This window comes from Solanum tuberosum, unplaced genomic scaffold, assembly GCF_000226075.1.
Source record: "Solanum tuberosum cultivar DM 1-3 516 R44 unplaced genomic scaffold, SolTub_3.0 scf00101, whole genome shotgun sequence".
NCBI lineage: Eukaryota > Viridiplantae > Streptophyta > Magnoliopsida > Solanales > Solanaceae > Solanum > Solanum tuberosum.
Window position 1 is genome coordinate 1236873 of NW_006239029.1, and position 13450 is coordinate 1250322.

Consider the following 13450-nt stretch of genomic DNA (forward strand, 5'->3'; position numbering starts at 1 on the left):
ATTTTAAGTCATTTTAAACTTATTTTTAAGTTTGTCAAACAATTTCTAACTTATTTTAAGTCATTTTTGACTCATTTTAAGTTACTTTTATTTTTGTCAAACACTTCAAAAAATCAAAAAATTCACTTATAAAATTGATGAACATTTTTTTTTTTGTTTCCCATTCGGTGTTCGGTATCCATATTGGAGCCCGATTAAATTCGAATTCGCGTGCGGGAAGTCTCACATTGGGGTAAAGCGCTCCCTAATAAAGGCGACTTCATATCCAAGGAGACTCGAACCCGAGACCTCTTGGCTAAAGATGAAGGAGTATTTACCACTCCATCACAACCCTGATTGGTAAAATTGAGTAACTTTTAAGTCAACCAAACTATAATCAAACCAAACATTTGCAATGAATAAGGCTATGTTTGGACAACTCCGACAAGCTTACCACTCTACTCTTCATGTCCATTCCTCTGTTATGTAATACTTCCCTTATCCAATCCTTCATGTCCACCGTCCTCCGCCCTCTCTCCTCCCCACTCCGCCACCACCACGGCGGCCGCCGGCCTCACCCCCCGGCGGCCGCCGGCATCATCGCCACCACCTCTTACCTTCATCATCCTTTTTCCTTCCCCTAAAACCCCTTTCACTGTCTCCCTCAATATCCCTTTACACCCCCTATTCTTCATCTTCCACTTCACCCCAACAACTTCTGCTGGATTCCCAAGAAACCCAAGTTGATTTCGACAATTGGGACCCCATTTCTGCTTCTGGGGTTGCTGAAAGTTTCAATTTTGACGATTCTTTTGATTCTGTGGAGTTGAAGAAGTTTGAAACCCCAGCTGTTGAGGTGAGGGAATTAGAGGATATTCCTGATCAATGGCGTAGGGCAAGATTAGCTTGGCTTTGTAAAGAGCTTCCTGCTCATAAGACGCCTACTATGGTTAGGATTTTGAATGCACAAAGGAAGTGGATTAGGCAAGAAGATGGGACTTTTGTTGCTGTTCATTGTATGCGAATTCGCGAAAATGAAGCTGCTTTTAGGGTAATGTGTTCCTTTTTTTTAATGTTGTACAAGTAGACACACATGTCCTATTTGACGATTGGTATCTATGTCATATCTCCTTCAATTTTGAGTGTGCATAAGTACACATTTAAACTAGTATAGAGTTGAACAAGTAGACAGACTGCAGATGTGTCCTATGTGGCAATTCATGTGGCATCTTACGTGATGTCTTATGTTAGGATATGTGTGTTTAATTGTTCAATTTTATACGTGTTTAAGCAGAGGCAGACCCACACTTGCAAGTGAGGGTGCACGTGCACCCGTTAACTTTGAAAAAATCATGTATATATATGTATATCTAATTGTCAAAAATTAGGATATAATTAGCATTGCACCCAAGAAAAAACATATGAGTGCCCTTGTGTTGTTGGTACAACTAGGGGAACCACCCCTGAGAACCGGGTTTGAATCCAGCTAAAGCCCTTTTTCACTGTTTTTATTTTAAGTTTAGCTTAGAGCTAAGGTAATATTGATGCACCCGAAATCTTTAAATCCTGGGTTTGCCTATGAACTTAAATGCTGACTTGTGCACACTCAAAGTTGAAGGACATGTTGAAGGACATAGATACAAGTTGATGCCAAGTTAAAGGCATATGTATGTATTATGCCTTTTAGTTATGTTGGTAAAAGTAGTTGGGTTGATCATTAGTAGCCTCACTTATTAGTATATATTATGTGGAAGAAATTTGATATAAATTTTGGAGAATGTGGAGAAAAATTCTGTTGAACTGTATGTGTGTTCGCGAAAATGAAGCTGCTTTTAGGGTAATGATGTTCATTTCCTTTAGTTTAAAAAAGTTGTTATCTTTTGTGTTTTTGGTTATGTTGGTAAAAGTTTTCGGATTGATCATTAGTAGCCTCACTTATCGGTAGCTATTATGTGGAAGAAATTTGCTATTGATTTTGGAGATAATTTCTGTTATACTGTATGCGTATTCGCGAAAATGAAGGTTCTTTTAGGGTAATGTGTTCATTTGCTTTAGTTTAGTCAATTCTTTATTATAGAAAACGTTGGTATCTTTTTGTGTTTTTGGTTATGTTGGTATAATATTTGGGTTGATCATTAGTGGCTTCACTTATCTCACTAACTATTATGTCGATGATATTTGCTACAAATGGTGGAGAAAATTGCTGTTTCTCTGTGCTTGGTTGATTTTTTCTGATAAGGTACTTGTGTTTCTTAAGATTTTGTACTTATACATTAAGTATCTGTACTAGCCAGTCTTGTCAAGGTATTTCATCGTTTTTGCACTTTAAGCAGCTCAATAGGTTCGCACTCCATGGTGCCGAGTTTTTTTCATTTGGAATGTCTAAGGAAGAGCAACTATCGGCATTTTACTTGCTTCCTCAAATTGAAGTCTAAAGCTTTTACATTTAATTGCATCCACTTTGTTAAACAACTTATTTTTCCATTTGTCCGATGCCTAATTACTCATATTATGTAGTTAAAATAATAGGGTCTAAACTCTAAATCACAAAGATCTAAAAGTGTCTGATGCAAAATAGCAGGTTTACAAATGGATGATGCAGCAACATTGGTTTCGATTTGATTTCGCTCTAGCTACAAAGCTAGCAGATTATTTGGGGAAGGAACGAAAGCACTTGAAGTGCCGGGAGATTTTTGATGACATAATTAATCAGGGACGAGTGCCATGTGAATCTACATTCCATATTCTCATTATTGCCTATCTTAGTTCATCTGGACCATCAGTGTTAGATGAAGCCTGTAACATCTACAATCGCATGGTGCACTTGGGAGGTTATAAGCCTCGGCTTAACTTACACAAATCTCTGTTTAAAGCTCTTTTGGGGAAGGCATCGAGCGAGAGTAAACACTTTCTGAAACAGGCTGAATTTATATATCAGAACTTGACTTCCTCTGGATTGGAAATACACAGAGATATTTTCGGCGGTCTTATATGGCTTCACAGTTATCAAGATGTGGTTGATATGGAAAGAATTGCTGCACTAAGAGCAGAAATGCGGTCAAGAGGAATTAAAGAGAGCAAAGAGGTACTTGTGTCAGTTTTAAGAGCTTGCTCGAAGGATGGGAATGTGGAGGAAGCCGAAAGAACTTGGTCAAAACTTCTCTCCATCGATGGCAGTCCTCCTTCTCAAGCTTTTGTCTATCGTATGGAAGTGTATGCAAAGATTGGAGAACCTACAAAATCTTTGAAAGTATTTCGGAGGATGCAGGAACAATTGGGTTCCACCTCCGTTGCAGCATACCATAAAATAATAAAGGTGTTGTCTAAACATCAAAAACTAGACCTTGCAGATTCTATCATGTCCGAGTTCATAAACAGTGGTATGAAACAGCTGGTCCCATCATTCATCGATTTGATGAGGATGTACTCCGTTGCAGGTTTACATGAGAAACTGGAATCTACCTTTCTCCGGTACCGTGAAGTCTGCCATCCGAATCTGACAGTTTTTAACATTTATTTGGATTCGTTGGTGAATACTGGCAATCTGAGCCTGGCTGAAGAAATCTTCCATGAAATGCGTGGTAATGTGGCAATTGGTGTTGATTCTCGTTCTTGCAACAGTATTTTGAGAGGCTATATGACCTCTGGAGAGTATGTGAAGGCAGTAAAGATATACAATTTGATTCGCCAAAAGAAATACGACGTTGAGATTGAATCTTCGTTGATGGAAAGACTTGATTATGTTCTTAGCTTGCGGGAGAAAGTAGTTGAAGAACCTGTAAGGCTGAAGCTCACACCAGAAAAACGAGAGGTTTTGACGGGGTTGCTTCTTGGGGGTGTGCAAATTAGATCAGATGGAGAGAGAAGATTGCATGCAATCCATTATGAATTTAACGAAGAGTCGAGGATCCATTCCATTTTTAAGAAACACATACATGATGAATTTCACGAGTGGTTAGGCTCTCATGATATGATGGTGGATAGCACTGCTGACATTCCTAATTCTTTTACCACCATTTCACATTCTTATTTTACTTTCTATGCTGATCAGTTCTGGCCCAATGGACGTCCTTGTATACCAAAACTCATACATAGATGGTTGTCACCTCGCGTTCTTGCTTATTGGTATATGTATGGTGGTTACCGGACATCATCTGGTGATATTCTATTGAGAGTAAAGGGAAGTTCAGAGGGTGTTGTGAGTATTCTTAAAGCACTGAAAGCCAAATCATTAAACTGCCGAGTAAAAAAGAGGGGGAGGGTCTTTTGGATAGGATTTCTGGGGGACAATGCTACATTCTTCTGGAAGGTGGTAGAGCCCTTCATTCTTGATGAATTAAAGGAACTCCTTAAAGCAGGTGGCGACTCAAATGGATCCCTGGAAACCCAATGTATCAATTTTGACAGTGGCTCGGAGACTGACGAGAAGAATTCAGAGCGTCATAGAGCCTTGTCTGATTGATGTATTGGTCTGTATGCCTTCTATTGCAAGGTGTAATAGGTTATTTGAGATTAAAAACGTTGCTGCAAAAGTTTGTGGCTTATAAGGTGCCTGACCACCTTCTTCTGACAGGTATCATTACCTCAACACTATCTTTTGTGACGTGTCTAATCGTAGGTTTAAAACCATATATGTAAACTAGCTCTAGAATAACCTTGTACATATTCCTCTGGTATATAGCACATTCTTTGACAGTTTGCATAAGTTGAAAGCATAGGGTATAACACGTCTCGGTACACAACTCTAATCACCTTTGACATATCAGGAAAAAAGAAACTCTAATCACCTTTGATTTCATAAGTAGCAGCAATTGTCATGATAAAACTGATGTCAGAGCAGAAAGCTACAATTCTTCGTTCCTTTTGATTTTCATGTGTAGATAGTGCTTCCTCTGTTTCATGTTGATCCTACATGAAGATAGTACTCTTTTTCCAACCTTTTATCCTCAGTTTCTGGTTCGAACAACAGTAATGATCAGTTAATTTGTAGACGGCAGGACCGTGGTTCATTCACAGTCAACTCTGTTACAAGATGCTACTCACAGCCCACAGGTACTAATCATCTTACTTTTGGTCTATGGAAGAGTATATGAAAAAGTAAGTCATGCGTTTTGTGTGGTCGACTCAAAACAATCTACAAAGATGACGGATACAGCTAGTCTGCTACATGTGCTGAATAGAGGCGGAATCAGTTTACCATATTTTCTTACATTGCTCTATATCATCTACACAGATTTGGCAGATGTTCCTTTATTTGTAGTGGGCTATGCCAAGAACAGCTGCTGATTTTCTTTCATCCTCAATCGGTATGACATCACTTTCGTAGTGCTGGTCTTTTTGACATCAATAATACTTGCATATTGATTTTCCTCCTTGCATTTGTGTTCAAAATCACAAGTTTGAGATGAATACAGGTGCTAAAGCACATTTTCTTAGAGCTGAGACCAACAGTTTTTTTCTGTTTTAACTGTAAAAGAATGTATACTTCTGACGAGAGGGAGTTGCTCGGATGGTAAGCACCCCTCACTTCCAACCCAAAGGTTGCGAGTTCAAGTCACCAAGGGAGCAAAATGGGTGGGAGCTCCTAGGGAGGGTAAAATAAAAATAAAAATGTGTCCTTCTTGCTCGTGGCTGTCTTCGATTTAATTCAAGAAGTTAGCTGAGATATCAGTTGAGGTCCATCATAGTCGCTATTTTTCAAAGACATGGCCGAGAAGTGATCAGTTGACGCTAGTTCTACTTACTGAATTGGGTTGATGATCTTTCTTGTTTGGACAACGAATTCAAATATTGGGAAAGTTAGACGTCTGATTAAGAGAGAAACAACTTTATCCATTGCACTGTATTATTGTTGGAACCTTTGCATAGAAGCAAGCAAGTAAGATGAGGTCGCTCTGCTCTATAGATAAAACGTGTTTCGTACTATACTTATGAGCTCGTCTAGTGTTCACTACTTGCTAACAACTTACAATTGTTGATTCCAAGTTCGATTAAAGGAAGGGTATTGCAGAGATTGACAATCAGCGTAAAATTAATCAATTTCGATAAAAAGATCTTTGTTGCGTCTTTATCCTTCTTCAAGTTTATTGTAGAACTTGTGGTCCTATGTACACTTTCAATTTGGATCATTTGCACTTTTGCTTCTATTTTGTGTTGCTCTCTAATTATTATCCTTAAAAATAAATAATTTTTTCTTAATTTTTATTTTTGTATCATATTATTCCACAAAGTAACGTTCCGCTAGACACAAGTTCAAAAGGAAAAAAATCAAGACAAGTTTAAAGGGCAAATCATACAATTATATGCTCCAATTTGGTTCATATTATTAGTGACTAGTATTGAATAGACACAACATCAATTCATTTCTTAAATTTGTGGTACATAATAAAAAGCCAAAATACTCCCACATTTATCACGTGGAAGCACAAATTTTCAAATATTATTTGACCATAATATAGTAAAACACAATAATTTTGTGGAATCTTTCAAAGATTTTGTTAGTAGACACTACAATTGTGGATTCAGAATATTTACAAATAGAAAATTTATAGTATTCTATAAATACAATTATTAATATTTGAAATTATCATTCTAAAATTTAGAATCAATAAAATTAAAATTTTAATTTTGACGAAAAGTTGGTAGCATCCTTTCATTCATCAGCTTCGAGTTTCGATGTAACCCTCCTCGATTAATGAGGCACTCAATTATTTTACACATTATTGCTGGAAATCAACTTGAAAATACTGTTGGCTATAAAAAAAATCCCAATCTCAATTTCACAAAATCGATATCGAAAAATATATTAATATGCAAAAAAAACAATTCTACACTTTGTTGCATGTGTAACGTGACAGAAAGATCGATATAAATTATGGTAAGATTACAAATTCAAGTATCGAGAATTATAAAAATCATGTCAGGAGTATCGTTCCATAAGATGAACCTTATAATACTTCATATAAATTCAAATTTAATCCGACGAAATAAAAAGGAAGTGACAAATAATGTTTTATTTTTTCTGCTCATACTTCAAAACAACATCAAAACATTATTCTAAATACTCGAAATTAATCTATAGTATAAAATATAACATGTAATGTACAATAATCTTAAAACTTAGGACGAATATTAGTAGCTCGATTAATTAGCTACGTGAATTTTCAACTCGTTGATGAGGATTTCGAACTTACAGTGACAGATTTGGAGTATAATTTCTTTCACCGCATGAAATCCATGAATTTGAGCCAAGGAAATGAAATTTTTGTAGCAGTAGCTTTATCAGCTTGCTTTGCACAGCTTGAAGAAGAGGAAGAAGACGATGTTCCGGCACCGGCGCCGTCGGAATTTGACGTTTTTGGGCATAGAAAGAAGTTTCTAGAACCTAATCCGATCAGTTTCTCCTCCCTGTCTAAACCTGGAACGAAAAAAATATCAGTTCGGCGTGAAAATCAACGGTTCAGATTCAGCGATGAAATGTTCAATCGAACAGTTCTTACTTTCTAAACTGAACTGCGAGTAATGAAGATCGTAATCGGCGGGATTGACGGATGTAAGAACCGGCCGCCTTCCTTCTTTCGAGTATTGCCGGAGAGCGGCAGCGATGAGATCCTGAACCGTCGATTCAAGCGAAATCAGAACATGTACAGGACCTATACTTCTCTGAATCGTAACATTCAACAGCAACTTCGTTAGCTTCAACTTGTCCTTCACTTCCGGCCAGTTACCGGTTCCGGCTGAAATTCTACCGGCGGAGAGCAAATCCGGTACTGTTCTCGGCCTTCGCAGCAACTCCGACGTACTGCTCTCCGAACTCTGTACGTGAAACGACATTGATTTCTCCGATAACTTTCCCTTCCGATTCTTCTCCTCACTACCTCCTCTCCGGTGATTTCTCGGAGAAGGCATTTACGCTGTATAGATTTTAACGTTTACCTGTGGCGGCGGTAGCGGAAGAATCTAGGTACAGAGAGGTGGCTCTCAGTTTTACGGTGACCTGCAGTGAACATAACCAGAATGGCAGAAGCGTAATTCAGATGAATTAGAAGGGCTAATTTACGATTGAAGAAAATGGTGTTCCCGCTTACTCCTATTTATACGGGGGATGAAGAAGATAAGGTTCACTGCGATTGGTTGAAATTCCTGTTAAATAAGAACAAAATAATTTTTTTAATGTAAAAGTTTGTAATTATAAATATTATTTTTTTTTCGTTTTTTTTTGTGATAATATTTGATTTAAAATAAGTTAAATTTATGATTGAAAGGAAGATTATTCAAAAATTGTTGTCTGAAATACTTTCTCACCATTTATACGACTACAAATTATTTCATTTAATAATAAAAGTAAAATTTTAAAGTTAATTTTTTTTTCAATTATAAAAAATGTAACATTCTTTTTAGATAGATTAAAAATAAAAGTGTGGCGTGTATAAAGGAAACTATTATTTGTGGACTATGAGGAGTACTTATTTGGTAATGTTGCATAAAATTTGAAAAAAGTTTTGATACAACAATAATATACAAATTTTGTGAAATTTTACAAGTGAGAGTATAATTGTACATAATTCTAGTTTTATCTTATAAAAAGTATAGAAATTATTTCCGACCCTCAGCACAAATAAAACATATCAAATAAATAGAAAAAGAAATAAATACCGTATAAAATACCTATACTAATAACAATCAACATGAAATTGAAAACAAAGAAAAGGAAACAACATATAATTTTAGTAAAAATGAAAGTCTAAGAAATAAATATTATAATAATATCATTGATAAGAAAAATTCAATATCATACAACTACCTATTAATCTTTTACTTCAATCTACGATTTTCATATTTTTATAATTCAAAATTTCAAATTACTTCCAAACACCTATCAAGATTTGAGTGGCGAGTATGGTAATGGGACCCATATTATATGACACGTGGCAAACGGCAGCATTGCTTCGCGAGAGTACTTAGCGGTATGTGGTATAAAAACGTTTAAGTTATGGTGGCTTTATAGTCCAATTAAATAAGGACACGTGTACCATGATAGTGACTTCCAAACATTCCATTTTTTATTTTTTTAAAAAACATTCCCCTTTACCATTAATGATTTTTCACAAGATAATTTATTATTTTATATATATATATATTTTAAGAGTTAAATAATTTATAAAGTTATATTTTCTTCGTTTTAATTTATATGATATGATTTAACTTGACATAAAAGAAAAAAAATACTTTTGAAATATATGGTTTAAAATAAATTATAAAAGTTTGTGTGATTATAAATTATTTCATTTATAAAATAAATATTTGAAAGTTAAATTTTTACTAAATATGTAAATGTGTCATTCTTTTATAATTGATAAAAAGAAAAGTGAGTCATATAAATGAAAAAATGAGCGTTATTAATAAGGGTGATATAGTAAACATGTCATTTTATTTGTTCCCAGTAAAACATGAATGAATAAAAATAGATGGAGAAAGTAATGTTTTATTGATCTTCTTTTTGTGTATATCAAAGCAACTTCTTTTACTTTTAGAGATAAGACATCGACGACCTCGTAAATTGTTAGTAAATTTTATTTAGACAATTAAATTAAAATTTATTATAATTGAACACATGATAAAATATTCATATTAGATATTTTTACCTCAAATTTGAATAATATTTTTGCGTGCATTCTCAAATGTCTGGTATGTAGATAAGTTAATCGCTTAAACTATGTCACAACCTTTAATTATACACACTTGCCTCGATAAGTCGTAAAACCTCACGCATGTTCTAATTAAAGTTGATGTGTATAACTAAAAGATATGACATATTTTACATGGCTAACTTAACTATCTAATAGACACTTAAAACACGTAGATATTTTTTCCCCAAAAATCAGAGCCGAAAATGTCTAATATAAACCACTTTATCAAGTGTTTAATTAGAACAAGACGTAATTTGAGTGTATGAATGAAATTTATTAATAAATTTAAGAAATTATTTATGTATTCTAAAAATATCATATAATATGAATAGGATATACTATGAATATAAAGAGTTTAAATTAGTGAACTAATTAAGTAAGAATTATCTTAAGACAAGTTCAATGTTTTTTAATTTGTTGTTCGAACCTAGTCTCTTTCCTTCTTACCTATATAATTAAGTTACGTGCACACTAGAGAATATATATATATATATATAATTATGAAATATTATTATTATTATTTAAATAAAATATAAAATAAATCCATTAGGTTTGATGGATTCAACCTTAAATATTTACCACTAGATTCATTACACTTTTAAAATTGTGGTTATTTTATTATTGGATTAAAATTTTAATAGTTTTCACATATATTTCATGTCAAAATTTAGAACTTAATTCAATATAGATTACTTGTGTTACTAGTATGATGTGATCATTTAACAATATTCAATGAATTTGTTTTCTAAAAAAGTGGATGAATTTAGGTCATAATCAAATCTTATCATGTTATGTTTCTGATAAAAGGAAGAGAAAATATTTATATATACAATTAAAAATAATGCAAGGAATTAAAACATCATTTTGCAACATTGACTATATACCTTTCTAACCTCCACAACTTTATATCCAAATTCAAATATAAATTGAATTGTGATAATAGATCGGCATCCTTGGAATAAAATTAATTTGTCTATGTCATTATCAAACTCGAGATATTTTATTGATAATAAAAAAAATATCTCAAATATTTCTCAATAATTAATTTGTTTGAGTTTTTTCTACGTAATACTCAAACTCTATCCTGAAACTCGACTGATTCAAATAACTAAAAAGTTCATTTTAAAGAACAAAATATTGTTGGGTTCGAAAGCAATTAGGGCGTCATGCGGAAGCTTGCAATTGCATATCATATAGTCGATAAATCAGATGACAAAACTTATCTAAAAACATAATATTATTATTGATATGACCAACTGACCTACATAATTAAAAACTAATTAAAAGCATAGAAACTGTAGAGAAAATCTGTCCATAAACAAAACTCTCTAAGCAACTACGTACATTGTGGGTTCTATTGTGTTTTGCTATGAGAATAAATATATTCAATTTATAGATCTCTAAACTTTTCCTCCAAGAAAAGAATAAACCAAATATGGAAGATAATTATATTTTCCTTTCATGAAAAGTAAAAACATTTATGGCAATGTTTTATCTTTTCTTTTAGGAAAAAATAAATTTCAAATAAGGTAAAAAAATCAGGGCAAAACTCTAACAAATACTATCTATTAATTACAATTCTTTTTTCAAGACTCAAACTCGAGACTCGTATAGCCTTTAAGTATATCTAGTGTAGGTGTATTCTAGGGAGGTTTTGAGTGAAATAATTAAGGAGTTTGGTCTATGTATAACTTGTTAGGTAACAGTCCTATTTTTATTTTTTTGTCTGTTTTGTATTTCTTTTTTTTGGTAGAATATTCTAGAACTAAATTTTAATTGGAATTGGACATATCATGACAATTAGGGTGTTCACGGTTTGGATAAAAACCGATTCAAATCGAAAAATCAAACCAAATCGATAAAATAAAACCGATTTTATTTGGGTTTGGTTTGGTTTGGTTTTAGATTTTTGAAAACCGATAGTATTTGGTTTGGTTATGGTTTTATTCGGAAAAAAATCGAAGAAATAATCGAACCGAACCGATGAATTATATACATATATTTTATTAATATACATACTTAATATATTGTTTTTATAAACAATTTTAAAGATCTTATACATATTTTCATTAAAATTTCTTTATAATTTACTTATTGAAAGCAAAAATGCCCAAGATGAAACATTTATCTTATTGATTTCATGTATATGAGTGTCTATGTTAATTCTTTGTGGGACTGGAAATGTTATTGTCTCTTCCTTCTAGGCCAATATAGTGAATTTTAAAGCTTTATTGATAGTAAATTTAGTGATTGAAAGTTTAGTAATTTAAGTCATTCTAACTATTTTTCGTTTTGAATGGATTGTTGTCACTTTTTTCACATTTTAAATGAATTGTTTCTTTTATTTTTGTGTATGGTTAATAACCGAATAACCGAACCAAACCAAACCGAAACCGATAATCACCAAACCGATAAATGTATATTATATTTGGTTTGGTTTGGTTTTGATAATTTTAAAACCGATTAAGTTGATTTGGTTTTGATTTTGACCAATAACCGATCCAAACCAACCCATGAACACCCCTAATGACAATCTAATTAGGCTGTTAATTTTTTATTTTCTCTTCTCATAGTTCATTAGTGAGTAGATCCTCTTCAGACATGTCCTTGATAACTAGGCATTTTTTGTATCTCCATTTTTGAGAGCGAGAGTGCTTGGTTGCTAGATTCGATTATGTTTGTTTTGAGATTGGTCTTACATTTTGTTACGATCTAGTTGGATAGATTTGAGTTCAAGTGATATTTGTGTTTGATATATTCGGTATTCAGTATTTATATTGAATTTTGATTGACTTAAGATTCACGTTGGGAAGTTTAACTTTGGAGTGTGAAACACTTCTATCAAAGACGATTTCATTTTCAGAATTCAAAATTGAAACTTATGATTAAAAATAATACTTAACATTCCACCACAACTTTAGATAGTCTCAATTTAAGTTGTCACACTTGGAATAATCAGTTCAAAACTTCCAATTTTGCTTCAGATTGTTCCAAAATTTGTAATTCTTAGCCCACCATGAATTAATTGTTCAGTAACCCAAAAAATGCCATTGAATTGACTATTGTTAGGTGGACTTAAATAGAAAGACAAGTCAAAAACTTTTATCTTAATTAATGTTGAGTGCCCAAATATATTGAAAAAAAATTCATACTTAATTAGATAATTATCTAACTTTCAGATTATTGCATCATAGTTATAAAATTATTATTTTAGTAACAAAAACGAAAAGAATAATATTTCAATTATGCTTATATATATAATCCCTCCGTCCCATTTTATATGTTATCCCTTTCTGTAAATAGCTGGACCACAATACTTGTCATTTTATAAAATTTATGCATAAATTATTATATTTTGCCTATTATCCCTTGATAGAATAGTTAATTAATCTTGACATTTATTAATAAAGTTGACTTAAGAAAACATTAAATAAGGGTAGAAGGGTAAAGTTATATTATTTTTTAATACAAGTACAAAGTAAAAAGGTGACATATAAAATGGGACAGAGGGAGTATAATATAAAAAAGACAAGATATGTCAGAAAGTGCTAAATTCAATTCCCAAAAAGATTTAAAAATATTCCCTCCGTCCACTTTTAATTGTCATGTTGCGGTTTTTGAAAGTCAATTTGACTAATTGTTAAAGTTAAATTAGATTACGTTAATTCAATAATTTAAACAAAAAATTTAGATATTCAAAAACTATATGAAAAGTACTTTAAATTTATTTATCAATTTCGTAAAAGAAAATAATCCTATAAAATTTATTTATCGATTTTCGA

General features: G+C 32.7%; 2 protein-coding genes across 2 annotated transcripts; one reads left to right on the forward strand and one right to left on the reverse strand.

The window, feature by feature from the left end:
• Positions 1-469: 469 nt before the first annotated feature.
• LOC102579317 (pentatricopeptide repeat-containing protein At2g15820, chloroplastic) lies at positions 470-6125 on the forward strand (the record flags this gene model as incomplete). Its single annotated transcript, XM_006349068.2, has 2 exons — positions 470-1030; positions 2561-6125. Coding segments are annotated over 2 exons (2442 nt in total), but the record flags the coding sequence as incomplete, so codon positions are not given.
• Positions 6126-6966: 841 nt separating this feature from the next.
• LOC102591234 (uncharacterized) lies at positions 6967-8138 on the reverse strand. The gene is made up of 2 exons (XM_006349018.2): positions 7479-8138; positions 6967-7396 (listed from the first exon to the last, which is right to left on the reverse strand). Exons 1-2 carry the CDS (start codon positions 7885-7887, stop codon positions 7200-7202), a joined length of 606 nt encoding a protein of 201 aa, XP_006349080.1. The 5' UTR covers positions 7888-8138; the 3' UTR covers positions 6967-7199.
• Positions 8139-13450: the final 5312 nt, after the last annotated feature.